Raw genomic sequence first — 14,410 nt, 5'->3', positions numbered from 1 at the left:
TTGGGGGGGAAAGGGGTGTGGGAGATGCGGGAAGAGACTGGACAAAAATCGTGCATCTATGGATGAGGACAGTGGGTGAGGAGTGAGGGTGGATGGTGGGGCGGGAACTGGGAGGAGGGGAGTTACGGGGGGAAAAAAGAGGAACAAATGTAATAATCCGAACAATAAAGATTTAATTAAAAAAAAAAAAGAAAGAAAAAAGAAAAAGACCAAAGAGAAACCACAGGGATTGATCTTCCCTAGAATACAAAACAGAACCAATTTAATAAAAGTAATGATCAGTCCTTAAGGAAGTGGTTCTGCGTGCATTCCAGAATCCCTGAAATATCATGAGTGACTCAAGTAAACATAGAGGATAAGATGCAAAGCAGGAACAATCCACAATTTTAAGTTAACTTAAAGGTTAGAGAAATAGTTTATTTAAACATTAACAATGATTTAAAAAATCAATAGTCTTACAATGGTTTTAAGACTTGAAACATTAATTCAAATGTCTAATTAAGCAAAAGTTTCCCATTTCTATATTTTAAAGAACTCTACCTGATTTTATGAAGTTGTTTTGAAGTGAAGGATCTCCAGAAGAAACATACTGATGACTTGTCAAATTTGTATTCCCAGACATAGTTGGTCCAGTTGATACACGAGGATAATGGTTTGTCTGTGATCCTGTGGATGGATAGTTATATTGCCAATTCAGAGGTGGCGGTACATTGGCTCCAGGATGAAAGCTACCAGAAGACATTGGTGTAGCAGCTGGGTTCTGAGAAGCATGTTGTGGCATTCGGGGAACAGGACCACTATGGAGTGAAGGTGTCACTGCATTAGAAGCCACAGGTGGTCTATGAAGAGTCTGCCCAGGTCCCTGATAATTATTTAATGGAGAAACAGTCTGAGATCCACCATAGTTCGACTGTCCAGAGACTGGATTCAAAGTCTTTGCTGGTAATAGATGAGAGTAGGATCCTGGAAGCTGAGAATTATATCCTTGTGCAGACAGCAGTGCATTTTGGATAGGACCTTCCAATAAGAGGAGGAAAAAAATCAGTCTTGCAAACAAATAAAGCAATACTTTAAAAAATACAATAAAATACACGGTATTCTTACAACTCAACGATAAAAAGACAAATAACCTAATTTAAAAATAAACAAAGGAGTTAAATAAACATTCAAATACATTTCCAAAGAGATATGTAAATAAATGGCCAGTAAACACATACAAAAACAGTCAACATTAGTCACTAGAGAAATGCAAATCAAAATCACAATGAGATACCACTCACACCAAATAGGATTGTTAAAAAAGAAAATAGCAAGTGCTGACTAGGATGTGCAGAAAATGGAACCCTCATTCAATGCTAGTGAAAATGTAAAATGGTGCACCTACATTGGAAAACAGTTTGGTAGTTCTTCAAAATGTTAAACACAGTTATCATACAATCCAGCAATTCCACTTCTCGTCTGCATAAAAATTTATACACACGAATATCATAACATCATTATTACTAATAGTCAAAAAGTGGAAACAACCCAAATGTCCATAAACTGCTAAGTAGGGGTACAAAAGGGAACCAATGGAATATTATCTATAATAATAAAAGCATAATATGCAAATCGAGCAAACAGCAGAACAACCGTCCGGACAACTTTCCGGATGACCATGCTATAACACGCACTAGCGCCAGGTCAGCCAAGGCAGGTGTGATGCGATTGGTTGGGGGGTGGGGGGGTGGCACTATCGCCCTACGATGAATTGCCTCACAGAGGGAGGGCCAGGCCACCGGCCAGCGACACTGTGGCAGGTGTGTGGGGCCAGCCAGTGATGGCCCTGCAGAGGCAGGCCCAGGCCAGCCAAGTGATCGCACCCATGCTTGTCGACCAACAGAGGAAGGTGACTGGTGGCGGGGGAGGGAAGGGGGCAGTGCCGCACAGATGGGAAGCAGTAGCAGCGGTGGGGGTGGGGCCAGCTGCTGTCAGCCAGGGGAAAGAAAGCCCCGTTAGGCCCTGATCGCCTGCCAGGCCTAGGGACCCTACACAAGGGGTCCTGGATTGTGAGAGGGCACAGGCCAGGCTAAGGGATACACCCACCCGTGCTCAAATTTCGTGCACCAGGCCTCTAATTTGGTCATAACAGGAATGAAGTATTGACAACACACTACAACATAAATAAATCTTGAAAACATCATGCTAAGTGAAAGATACTAGTCACAAAGGGCCATACATATGATCCATTTACATAAAATGTCCAGAGTAGGAAAATCCACAAACACAGATGTAGATTTATGGTTGCAGTGGCTAGGAGGAGGGGATGGGGAGTGACTACTAATGGGTATAGGGTTTCTTTTTGGGGTGATAAAAATATTCTAAAAATTGTAGAGCCCAGCTGGTGTGGTTCAGTGGTTGAGCGTCAACCTGTGAATCAGGAGGTCACGGTTTGATTCTTAGTCAGAGCACATGCCCGGGTTGCAGGCTCGATCCCCAGTGAGGGGTGTGCAGGAGGCAGCTGACCAATGATTCTCTCTCATTAATGATGTTTCTCTCTCTCTCTCCCTCTCCCTTACTCCCTGAAATCAATAATTTTTTTTTAAAAAAACCTGACTGTAGTTATGGTTGCAAAACTCTGTCAATATATTAAAAAACATTGAATTGTACATTTTAAAACTGCTATAAAAAATTAATCAGACTCAACCGGTGTGGTTCAGTGATTGAGCATCAACCCAGGAACCAAGAGGCTCCGGTTCAATTCCTGGTCAGGGCACATGTCCCAGTTGCAGGCTCAATCCCCAGTAGGGTGCGAGCAGGAGGCAGCCTATCATGATATTTCTCTCTCCATGTTTCTATCTCTCTATCCCTCTCCCTTCCTCTCTAAATGAAATAAATAAATAAATAAATAAATTTAAAAAATAACCCTTAAAATCAGCATTTCTATTGAGGACTATACTATTATTTCTGCCCATAAAATTAGGCAATAATAAAAAGAAAAATCAATGAACTTTTATGCATATATGCATAACCTGTGGAAACAGACAATGGGTGGTGAGGGCCTGGGGGATGGGGGACAGGGATGGGAGCTGGCTGGAAAAAGTTAATGGGGGAAAAAAGGAGGATCTATGTAATACTTTCAACAATAAAGATTTTTTAAAAAACAATTAAATAAATATTTTTTTTTATAATGTTTATTTTTTTTAAATATATTTTATTGATTTTTTACAGAGAGGAAGAGAGAGAGATAGTTAGAAACATCGATGAGAGAGAAACATCGATAAGCTGCCTCCTGCACATCTCCCACTGGGGAGGTGCCCGCAACCCAGGTACATGCCCTTGACCGGAATCGAACCTGGGACCTTTCAGTCTGCAGGCCGACGCTCTATCCACTGAGCCAAACCGGTTTCAGCTAAATAAATAATTTTTAAAAAATTCTTTATTGTTGAAAGTATTACATATGTCCCCTTTCCCACCGTTGTTCTCTCCCAGCGTGCCCTGCTTCCCAGCCCTGGCCTTTACCACCACCCCCATTGTCTGTGTCCATTGATTATGCTTATAAGCATACAAGTTCTTCGGTTCTGTTCTGGATCTATTTTTTTTCCATCAGTTTATGTTGTTCATTATATTCCACAAATGAGTGAGATCATGTGATACTTATCCTTCTCTGACTGGCTTATTTCGCTTAGCATAATGCTCCCCAGGTCCATCCATGCTGTTGTAAATGGTAAGAGTTCTTTCTTTTTTTACAGCACATAGTATTCCTCTGTATAGATGTGACACAGTTTTTTAATCCACTCATCTGCTGATGGACGCTTAGGCTGTTTCCAAATCTTAGCTATTATAAATTGTGCTGCTATGAACATAGGGGTGCATATGTTCTTCCTGATTGGTGTTTCTGATTTATTGGGATATATTCCTAGGAGTGGGCTTACTGAGTCAAATGGGAGCTCCATTTTTAAGTTTTTTGAGGAAACTCCTCTGTTTCTCACAGAGGCTGTGCCAATTTGCATGAGGGCTCCCTTTCCTCCACATCCTTGCCAGCACTTGTCATTTGTAGATTTGTTAATTTTTCACAGACCTATAACAAACTCTCCAAAAATTTATATGGAACAAAAAAAGACCCCGAATAGTCACAGCAATCCTGAGAAAAAAGAATAAAGTTGGAGGGATGACAATACTAGACATCAAGTTGTATTACAAAGCCACTGTTCTCAAAACAGCCTGGTACTGGCGCAGGAACATACAAACAGACCAATGAAACAGAACAGAGAACCCAGAAATCAACCCAAGCCATTATGCTCAACTAATATTTGACAAAGAAGGCAAGAGCACACAATGGAGTCAAGACAGTCTCTTCAACAAATGGTGCTGGAAAAATTGGATACATGCAAAAAAAATGAAACTTGACCACCAACTTACACCATACACAAAAATAAGCTCAAAATGGATAAAGACTTAAACATAAGACGGGAAACCATAAAAACAAGAAAGCCCACTGCATGGGAGAACATATTTGTCAATGTGACATATGATAAGGGTTTAATCTCCAAAATTTATAGGGAACTCATACAACTTAACAAAAGGAAGATAAACAATCCAATCAAAAAATGGGCAAAGGACTTAAACACTTCTCAAAAGCAGACATACAGAAGGCCAAGAGGCATATCCTACATAATAAAAGGGTAATATGCAAATTGACCCTAACAGTGGAACAACCACTGGAACAGTCACTGTGAGGTGCACTGACCACCTCTCAGTCCCTTTCCCTGGCTGGCAGGCTCCGACTGCATGATGGCCACCCGCAGCAGGGGCGGGGCCAGCACCTGGGCAGGAACAGTCACCCTCTCAGTCCCTTCCCCCGGCCATCAGGCACCAATCACCCGATGGGGAATGGGTAACTAGGGATGGGTAGTGGTGGGGGGGTGGGGCTGGCTGTAGACAGCTGGGGAAGATGGCCTTGATCACGGGCCAGGCCTAGGGACCGTACCCATGCATGAATTTTATGCACCAGGCCTCTAGTCAATAAATAAATATTTTTTTAAATAAAATAAAATTAGGAAATAAGATTCATATTTTTTAAAATATGGTACTCACATAAACTTAAAAAAAAAGTCTTTGAACTATTTATGCTTAAAAGATATATTGCCGAAACCGGTTTGGCTCAGTGGATAGAGCGTCGGCCTGCGGACTGAAAGGTCCCAGGTTTGATTCCGGTCAAGGGCATGTACCTGGGTTGCGAGCACATCCCCAGCGGGAGATGTGCAGAAGGCAGCTGATCGATGTTTCTCTCCCATCGATGTTTCTAGCTATCTCTCTCCCTTCCTCTCTGTAAAATATCAATAAAATATATTTTTTTAAAAAAAGATATAAAAATAAAATATTTATCTTCTATTCATACCTCCTTAGTCCATGCAACCAATGTACAAATGTCATCAGATTAATTTGAATCATTTCATAATTATGCAATGCTTATACAAACAGACATAATTCTGTGTATATATACAGAGAGGTAAATTGGGAGGCCTACAGAAACATATAGATGAGTTGGAAGGAGGAAGTTAGTCTATATACATTGCTCTCCAAAATAAAAAAACATTGTTATCCTTCAAGGACAAAAGAAATAGATCCAAACGTGTTAGCTGCAGCATTGTTGATAATAATAAAAAATTGGAAAGAAATGAAATATCCATCAACAGGAGATAAAGAAATTGTAGATTAGTCACACAATAGACTGTTTGTCAATGAAATGAATAAGCAACAGGGATAAATTACAAAAAGAATATTAGGAGAGGGAGAGATAGAAACATCAATGATGAGAGAGAATCATTGATTGGCTGCCTCCTGCACACCCCCACTGTGGATCAAGCCCGCAACTCGGGTTTGTGCCCTGACCAGGAACCAAACCCTGACCTCTTGGTCCATAGCCATGCCAACCAGGCTCTTATAATTTTCTTTTCTGTAGCTTACTTTATTGTAAGAATACAGTATATAATACATACAGCATACAAAATATGTGTTAATTGACTATGTTATTGGTAAGGCTTCCGGTCAATAGATTATTAGTCATTTAGTTCTGGGGAACTCAATAGTCATATGCAGATTTTCGACTGTGCAGAGGGTCAATGCTCCTAACCCTGGCATTGTTCAAAGGCCAACTGAGCCACACCACCAAGGCTCAGGTTAATTTCTTAATCTTCCTATCTATAATTAAGAGCTGCTTTTTTTTTTTTTTTTTACTGATCCCTGTCTAAGGACTCTGAAGTAAGAAACACATTTTTAAAATGTGAAATGTGACATAGGATTCCAATGGAAAAGTGTTTAAAGTATTTAAATAGTGAGCCTTGGTCTGGAATCATCTACACTAATAAAAGAGAAACATGCAAATTGGTGTCACTCCGCTATGCCCACCAGCAAATTGGATGAATATGCAAATTAACCCAACAAAGATGGTGGTTAATTTGCATTTGCAGGCACGGAGCGAAGACTGAAGGCTCTGGCCACACTGAAGACTGAAGACTGAAGAGGCTTGGCTTCTCCGCTGCGGCTGGACCAAAGGCCTGGGTCCCAGGTGCCAGAGGAAAACTGGTGCCAGCAGCCAGGGGAAGGAAGGCCTATTGTGCGAATCTTCGTGCAACAGGCTTCTAGACTACACTAATAAAAGAGAAAGATGCAAATTGACTGTACCTTCACGATGCCCACCAGCCAATCAGGAGCAAGTATGCAAATTAACCCAACAAAGATAGCAGGTTAATTTGCATATGCAGGTGCCAAGTGGCTGGGGGCAGGGCAGATGCTTGTGTTGTCGGCAACGACACAGGCATTCCGCACTGTCCCAGCCGCTCCGGGGCCTCTGGGCAGTGTGGGAAGGCGGAAAGGCGGCCCCAGGCTGGAGCCAAGGCAGAAAGGCAGCTCCAGCCAGAGCGAAGGTGGTGCCGGCAGCCAAAGAAAGGAAGGCCCATTCCTGCACGAATCTTCGTGCATCAGGCCTCTAGTTTTAAGATAAGCAGACTAACAGATTGGCCAGGGAGAAAAGGCCACTATTCAATGGCAACGCCAATAAGAAGCCACCAATGGGAATGCTAAATCTGTACTTTAGAAACAAGGGCGTGTTCTGAGTCCCATTAGACTGACCTTCTTTGAATATAATCAGAAAGCAGCTAAACAATGTGACTTTCTTACCATATACACAGGTTTTAAAAAGTTTCACTTTCCCTAAATTTTACCCCCTCAATGTTTATATAACCCATTTATATAGTCATCTTGAATCCTTTGAACACATAGGGTAGGAAAGGAGAGAGGAACATAAATAAGTTATATCTCTGGCTGATCTGAAAAACATCAAATCAGAGAGATATGCTCTGGGAAATTAATTATGTTTTCCAAGAATACTTTGCTTATATATTTGTAATTTATCAAACACTAATAGATTAAATAAAGAATCGGCATATTCCAAAAAAAAACTCTAAAGATTCTGGTACCCTGAGAAACTCCAAACTTAGAGCAGCTAAGCCAATTTGTCCCAAATCACACAAGTCAAGGTAGTTCACTGAACTCAGTCATTTCCTGTATAGTCAAACACTACAGTGTGGTGCATATTCAATTTCTGGGAGTTACTATAGAAAACTAACTAAAGGAATGTCATAAGTCCTATACAATCAACTTCCTAATCGCACAAGGTCACTCTATACTAGTGATTTTCAATCAGTGTGCTGCAAGAGGGGAGGGGGAGGAGAGTGGAAGGGGAGGGAGAGGAGGAGGAGAAGGAGGAGGGGGAAGGAGATGTTGTTCCACCCATCTATGCATTCTTTGGTTGATTTTTGAATGTGCCCTGACCAGACCTACAACTTTGGCATATGGGGACAATGCTCTAACCAACTGAGCTACCTGGTCAGGGCAAGACTGCTTAGCTTTAAATCTAGGTTCCACAAATTTGGGTGGTTAGCTGCATGATCTTGAGCTAGTTGCTTGACCCCTTATCTCAGTATGCTTGTCACTAAACCTAACAGTTCTAAGCTCATAGGACTGTTTTGAGGATTAAAGAAGATGATGCATATAATGCAGCCTAGCACAGTAACTGGGCATAAATTAAACAATAAATGTTAGATCTTATTGCTACCATTTATCTTTCAGTAGCTTCCAATGTATCAGCAGAGACAAAAAAGCTCAATGTCACATATTCTAATAGAGGTATGTAAAGAGTCTTATGAGAGTCCAAAGTTACTTGCCCCACTGAAAACATTAAAGGGAACTCAGCCAAGAATCAGTCTTATAAACCACATGCCAATGGGTGTTGTTGTTGTTGTTGTTTTCTCTCTCTCTCTCTCTCTCTATTTTTTTTTTTTTTTTTTAGAGAGAGAAAGACAAGAAGGGAGAGGGAGAGAGAAAAACATTGATGTGAGAGCTTAACATCCACTGGCTACAGGAGCCTACCAGGAATCAAGTCTACAACCCAGGCATGCACCCTGATGGAGAATGGAACCATCAACCTTTTGATGAACAGGACAACGCTCAACCAACTAAGCCACACTGGCCAGGGTGACCACATGCCAATTTTATTCACAGCATGCTTTGATCATGACTAGAGCCTTCTTATATTAAATATACAATCATAACCATGGTTTACTTCATAGTGAAACTAAAAGAGATCTATATTTTTGTCATGCCTAAAATAGAGATGAGTACAAATCTAGAATTTAAACTGGTAACCAACCCTCCACACACACATTCTATTGAGTTTTAGCTGATAATATTGTGCAAAAATCCACAGAAAATTTTACCAGAAAAAGGTTGGAAGTGAGCTCTAATCTTACAATGCATAAGTCAGTATATGTTTAGTGACCTAAATTACAAAATACCTAAATCTAAAACTTTCAAACAATAAAACTAGTAACTCTTAAAATGTGCTAGACACCATGTGGGGAGCTGGAGAGAGGATATATGTAAAACAGATATGCTTGCCCTTATAGGTTTTACAGTCTAGAGCAGCCGTGGGCAAACTACTGCCCGCGGGCCGGATCCGGCCGGTTTGAAATGAATAAAACTAAAAAAAAAAAAAAGGCCGTACCCTTTTATGTAATGATGTTTACTTTGAATTTATATTAGTTCACACAAACACTCCATCCATACTTTTGTTCCGGCCCTCCGGTCCAGTTTAAGAACCCATTGTGGCCCTCGAGTCAAAAAGTTTGCCCACCCCTGGTCTAGAGGCAAATCAGTATTATTTAATAAAATTACAATAAAATGGAAAGCTGGGTGGGAGAGAGGTGTGAGAATATTCTTCTCACCCTTAATCTATATGGGGAAAAGTGAATATTACATAAATATTACCAAAATAAATTTAATAAAGCTGCAATTTCTAACTGCTTTTGCAAAGGGATTCAAAGTCAAAATAAAGCAGTTAATTAACAGTGGGAATCATTATCTGCCTTTAGCCTTATTACATGCTAATCAGATAAAGATCTGCCAGTTTAAGTAGTCTTACAGTTTCACTATCAATTTTTGCAAAGGAAATACGTATACACAAATCTACACTGAAACTTAGAAAAACATATCTCAACAATTTTAAATTGTAATGCAACAACTGACCACAGAAAGGTCTCCATTTGTGAGGAATTCTATAATATAATGATACCATACAATACGAAAGAAATTATAGAAAAATGAAAAAGGTGATTATACTGGTCCCCCTTATTCAGTTTCGATTTCTGTAGTTTCAGGTACCTTCGGTCAACCGCGATCCGAAAATATTAAATGGAAAATTCCAGAAATAAACAATTCATAAGTTTTATATTGTGTACTATTCTGAGTAACTCATTTTATTTTATGTAAACATTGTATCATCTTGCATCATCATAGAAAGGGTTTGAGACCATATTTATGTAACTTATTACAGTATGTTGTTTAATTGTTTTACTTTATTACTAGTTAACCTCTTACTGTGCCTAATTTATAAATTAAACTTTATCATAGGTACATATATATAAGAAAAAACATGGCCTATACAGGTTTCAGTACTATCCAGCTTCAGGCATCCACTGGAACGTATCTCCCATGGATAAGGGGGACTACTTTATTTGGGGTTTTTTTATTATAGTTTAAAAATATCTGAAGATCCAACTGAACTATGATATGTAATATAAGCAAGCTACATTAAATCTAAAGCTTAAGAGCATTCAATAGCATTTTTGTTGTTCTGATTTTTAGAGTGGGGGGGCGGGGCGGGAGGGTGGGGGAGAGAGAGAGAGAGAAACATGGACATGAAAGAGAAACTAATCAGTTGTCTTCCATACTCGCCCCGACCAGGGATGGAACCTGCAACCTAGGTATGTGGCCTAACAGGGAATCAAACCCACAACCTTTTGGTGTATGGAGACAATGTTCCAACCAATTGAGCCACCTGATCAGGGCTCTATGAATATTTAAGCAGCAATAACTGCCTTGTAAGAGTTAACCAAAATAAAATTACATTCCAGCACTGAACTATGTGTTCACTTCCTAGAGAAATAACCTCCTCTCCAATTCTCCACCATACCCATACTCTCTTTATTTTTTTATTTTATTTTATTTTTTTAAATATATTTTATTGATTTTTCACAGAGAGGAAGGGAGAGAGACAGAGAGAGTTAGAAACATCGATGAGAGAGAAACATCAATCAGCTGCCTGGGGGATGTGCCCGCAACCCAGGTACATGCCCTTGACCGGAATCGAACCCGCAGTCCGCAGGCTGACGCTCTATCCACTGAGCCAAACCGGTTTCGGCTATACTCTCTTTATTATTAGTGGGATGCACACAAAAATGAATCCAATATAGGACATTAGCCATTTTACTGGGACTACCTCTACAAAAAGAACTTTAGAAATGGGGCTTATAAAAAGACTGTCGCCGAAACCAGTTTGGCTCAGTGGATAGAGCGTCGGCCTGCGGACTGAAGGGTCCCAGGTTCGATTCCGGTCAAGGGCATGTACCTGGGTTGCGGGCATATCCCCAGTAGGAGATGTGCAGGAGGCAGCTGATCGATGTTTCTCTCTCATCGATGTTTCTAACTCTCTATCTCTCTCCCTTCCTCTCTGTAAGAAATCAATAAAATATATTAAAAAAAAAAAGACTGTCAATTATATATTTTAAAAGGTATGTATTTATGCAGTTCTATGATTTCATTCCATATGTGAATCCCCACTTGGCTCTAGGGAACCTGTGTACAAGGAGGGGACTGTACCTTGGACAGAACTTAGAAGGTATGCAACAAACGTCTGTTGGACTGGATCAAATCAACGTAATGACAACATCTCCAAAACAGCATATCACAGTGGCTAAATTCCTTTGACATTTCAAAATTAACAAAACTATACTGTCATATAAGCTTACAAGCACATTGGCAGGATTTGCCATTTATGTATTTATTTAATACTAGAGGCCTGGTGCACAAAATTTGTGCACTGGGTGGGTGGGTGGGGGGGTCCTCAATCCTGATTGCAAGAGAGCATAGGCCAGGCCAAGGGACCCCACCAGTGCATGATCGGGGCCGGGGAGGGACGCGGGAGGACTCCAGGGCATGTCTGGCCCATCTCCCTCAGTCTTGATCGGCCGGACCCCAGCAGCAAGCTAACCTATCAGTTGGTATGTCTGTCCCCTGGTGGTCAGTGCACATCATAGCGACTGGTCAACCGGTCAACTGTCTGCCCCCTAGTGGTCAGTGCAGGTCATAGCAAGCGGTTGAGTGGCTTTGGCATATCATTAACATATTATGCTTTGATTGGTTGAATGGACAGGATGACCTGACACTTACTATATTAGGCTTTTATTATACAGAAGGATATTTATTTTATTTAAAAAAATTTTAGTTTTTGATTTTTAAAAAGAGAAGGGAGAGCCCTAGCCGGTTTGGCTGAGTGGATGGAGCGTCTGCCTGTGGACTGAAGGGTCACAGGTTCAGTTCTGGCCAAGGGCACATACCTGGGTTGCAGGCTTGATCCCCAGTAGGGGGCATGCAGGAGGCAGCCGATCAATGATTCTCTCTCATCATCGATGTTTCTATCTCTCTATCCCTCTCTCTTCCTCTCTGAAATCAATAAAAATATATTAGGAAAAAAAAAGAGAAGGGAGAGATAGAGCAGTGGTCGGCAAACTGCAGCTTGCGAACCACATGTGGCTCTTTGGCCCCTTGAGTGTGGCTCTTCCACAAAATACCACGTGCAGGTGCGCAAGTACAGTGCGATTGAAACTTTGTGGCCCACGCATGTGACTCGCAAGCCGCCACTGAGATAGAGGAACATCGATTTGTTGTTCCACTTATTCATGCATTCATTATTGATTCTTGTATGTGCCCTGAGCGAGGATTGAACCCAAAACCCTGGAATATCAGAACCACACTCTAACCAACTGAGCTACCAGGGCAGGGCAATTTTATATGAGTTTTAAATGGTAAATTCAGCCCTGGCTGGGTAGCTCAGTTGGCTAAAGAGTGGTCCCCATAAGCCAAGGTCGTGGGTTCAATCCTCAGGGCACATACACGAAGCAACTAATGAATGCATGAATAGGGGGAAAATAAATCGATGTTTCTCTCTCCCTTCCTCTCTCTAAAATCAAAAAATTAAAAAAATTTAAAGCGCATGTAAAATTGAAATTTATAGATTATAAGATAAAGCCATAGCCATATGACATCTTGTTTAAGTGTTTATAGCTTAAAGTGAATTTCTTTAAATGATTTCATCCACAGCGTAAACGTCAGTAAATAGTCTAAAATAAATGTAATTTACACAATGTTACCATAAATTTGAGAAAGAACAATTGATTCGATTGAACACCATTTCAGTGCTTACCCCCACTTACTCTTGCTTCTGCCCACTCACAGACATTTTTAAAAGTCTTTTAGAGCTTTCTTTGTAAAAAACAAAAAAGACAGTAGTCTTCTCTAAAAATAATGTGAATTAGCTATTTTAGTCATTGCCTATATTCTCGAACTTCACAGAAATTTTAGATTCCAACGGAAATCTCAGTATTTTAGTATTATTCTGGTTTTGTTTCCATGAACCAAAGATTTGTAGGTAAATTGGTAACTTGGCAATCTATCTTTATTATAACAATTATAATAAAATCACAACGCAGTACAATTTTTAAAATCCTATAAGTGGTTAAAAAAATCGTAAGATACTCTCACACCAAATGACAAATTATAGTGCCACATGCACACTCTCATCAGAGGTTCAGAGCTGTGCCTGACCACTTTCCGTGGGATGTAAAGACCTCTGGAGATCAAACAGGAAACCCTCCCCTCGGGTTCTTCCAAAGCCTCAAAACCGAACAGGTGGCCTAAGCACAATTCGAGGAAGGTTCTGGGAAAGATGAACCGGCTCTACAGGGATCTCCGGGAAGTACGATCATTCATTAATCTCCACAAATTCCGACTGAGTATGGCCCCCATCCCACCGCAAGCCCTGCAGGACCGAATCTGCTCTCTATAAGACGGGTGCGGTGGCACACAAACAACTATGAGCTTTATATGCGAGTTTTGAGGTCTGGACAGAATCTAGTTTTCACCCAGGTTTACACGTGCTCATGAACTGTTTGCTGGACAAATGAATAAACAAACAAAACACTACGACGAGCCAGGAGTAACGGGTGCATATTCGCCGCTGTCTCCGTGGCGGCCCAGCCGCCCACCGCCACCGGCTTCAGACCCAGGGCGGGATGTCACCTCCCCTCTTCTCGCCTCAGGCGGCGGCAGCAACCAAAGTTCAGCGGGAGCCCGGGCCCAGGCTGCGCCCTCCCTGCGCCCCGAGTGGCACCTACCGTTGGTATAGGAAGACCCCGAGGCCGAGGCGGCCCCATTCTGGGCCTGGGGGCCGGTTAGGGAGCCGCCGGAGGCCGGTATCCCTGGCTGGGACATGACGACGGTGGTTATCCGGGTTGGAAGGGGCTGGTCGCGATATGCGACAGCGCCGAGCGAAGAGATGAAAGGCGACTCCTGGAAGCGAAGGGAAAGAACGACTGTGGACAGAGGGCGGGGAGGAGAGAGGGAGGCGCATCCAGCCCTAGGCCCGGCGCCACATTCTCCCCAGCCCACCGGCGGCCACGACTTGGCCTGGGAGCTGAGGGTAGGTAGTCACGTCGGTGAGGCCGGGAACGGGGTGCTGGAAGGAGGCAGCCAAGCCCGGAGAGAAGAGAGGCCCTTGCCGGAAGTGTCAGCCGCCGGCCGCGCAGGCGCAGTGGGGACACGTGGCACTTCCGGCTCCGGGCTGGCGACTGCCGCCACAGTCGGTGCTCTCCCGGCGGGGCTGCCCAGAGGCCAGCTGACAGCCCCGGGTGTCCCGGCCCTAAGGACCGTGTTCGGGCTGGCCTGCCACGTCACTGACTCTCACCACCGGCCGGAAGTGGCGTGTGTCACCGGTACGGAAATCCCCGCCGTCGTAAACGTCACCTCGCCGGCA

The 14,410-nt window shown here is 42.3% G+C and overlaps 1 protein-coding gene across 1 annotated transcript in view; it reads right to left on the bottom strand.

The window, feature by feature from the left end:
- Positions 1 to 14,173, bottom strand: part of SEC24A (SEC24 homolog A, COPII coat complex component) — a 63,319-nt gene extending 49,146 nt beyond the window's left edge. Inside the window, exons 1-2 of the mRNA XM_081090972.1 lie at positions 13,773 to 14,173; positions 541 to 1,017 (exon numbers count right to left, since the gene is read on the bottom strand). Of these exons, the coding sequence (XP_080947098.1) occupies positions 541 to 1,017; positions 13,773 to 13,869 (574 nt within the window). The 5' untranslated portion in view covers positions 13,870 to 14,173. The remainder of the gene's footprint in view (positions 1 to 540; positions 1,018 to 13,772) is intronic.
- Between the last annotated feature and the right edge of the window lie 237 nt (positions 14,174 to 14,410).

Source organism: Myotis nattereri (genome assembly GCF_964212035.1).
Source record: "Myotis nattereri genome assembly, chromosome: 5".
Classification (NCBI taxonomy): domain Eukaryota; kingdom Metazoa; phylum Chordata; class Mammalia; order Chiroptera; family Vespertilionidae; genus Myotis; species Myotis nattereri.
Note: the sequence above shows the minus strand (reverse complement) of the source record. Positions and strands in the feature narration are given on the sequence as shown.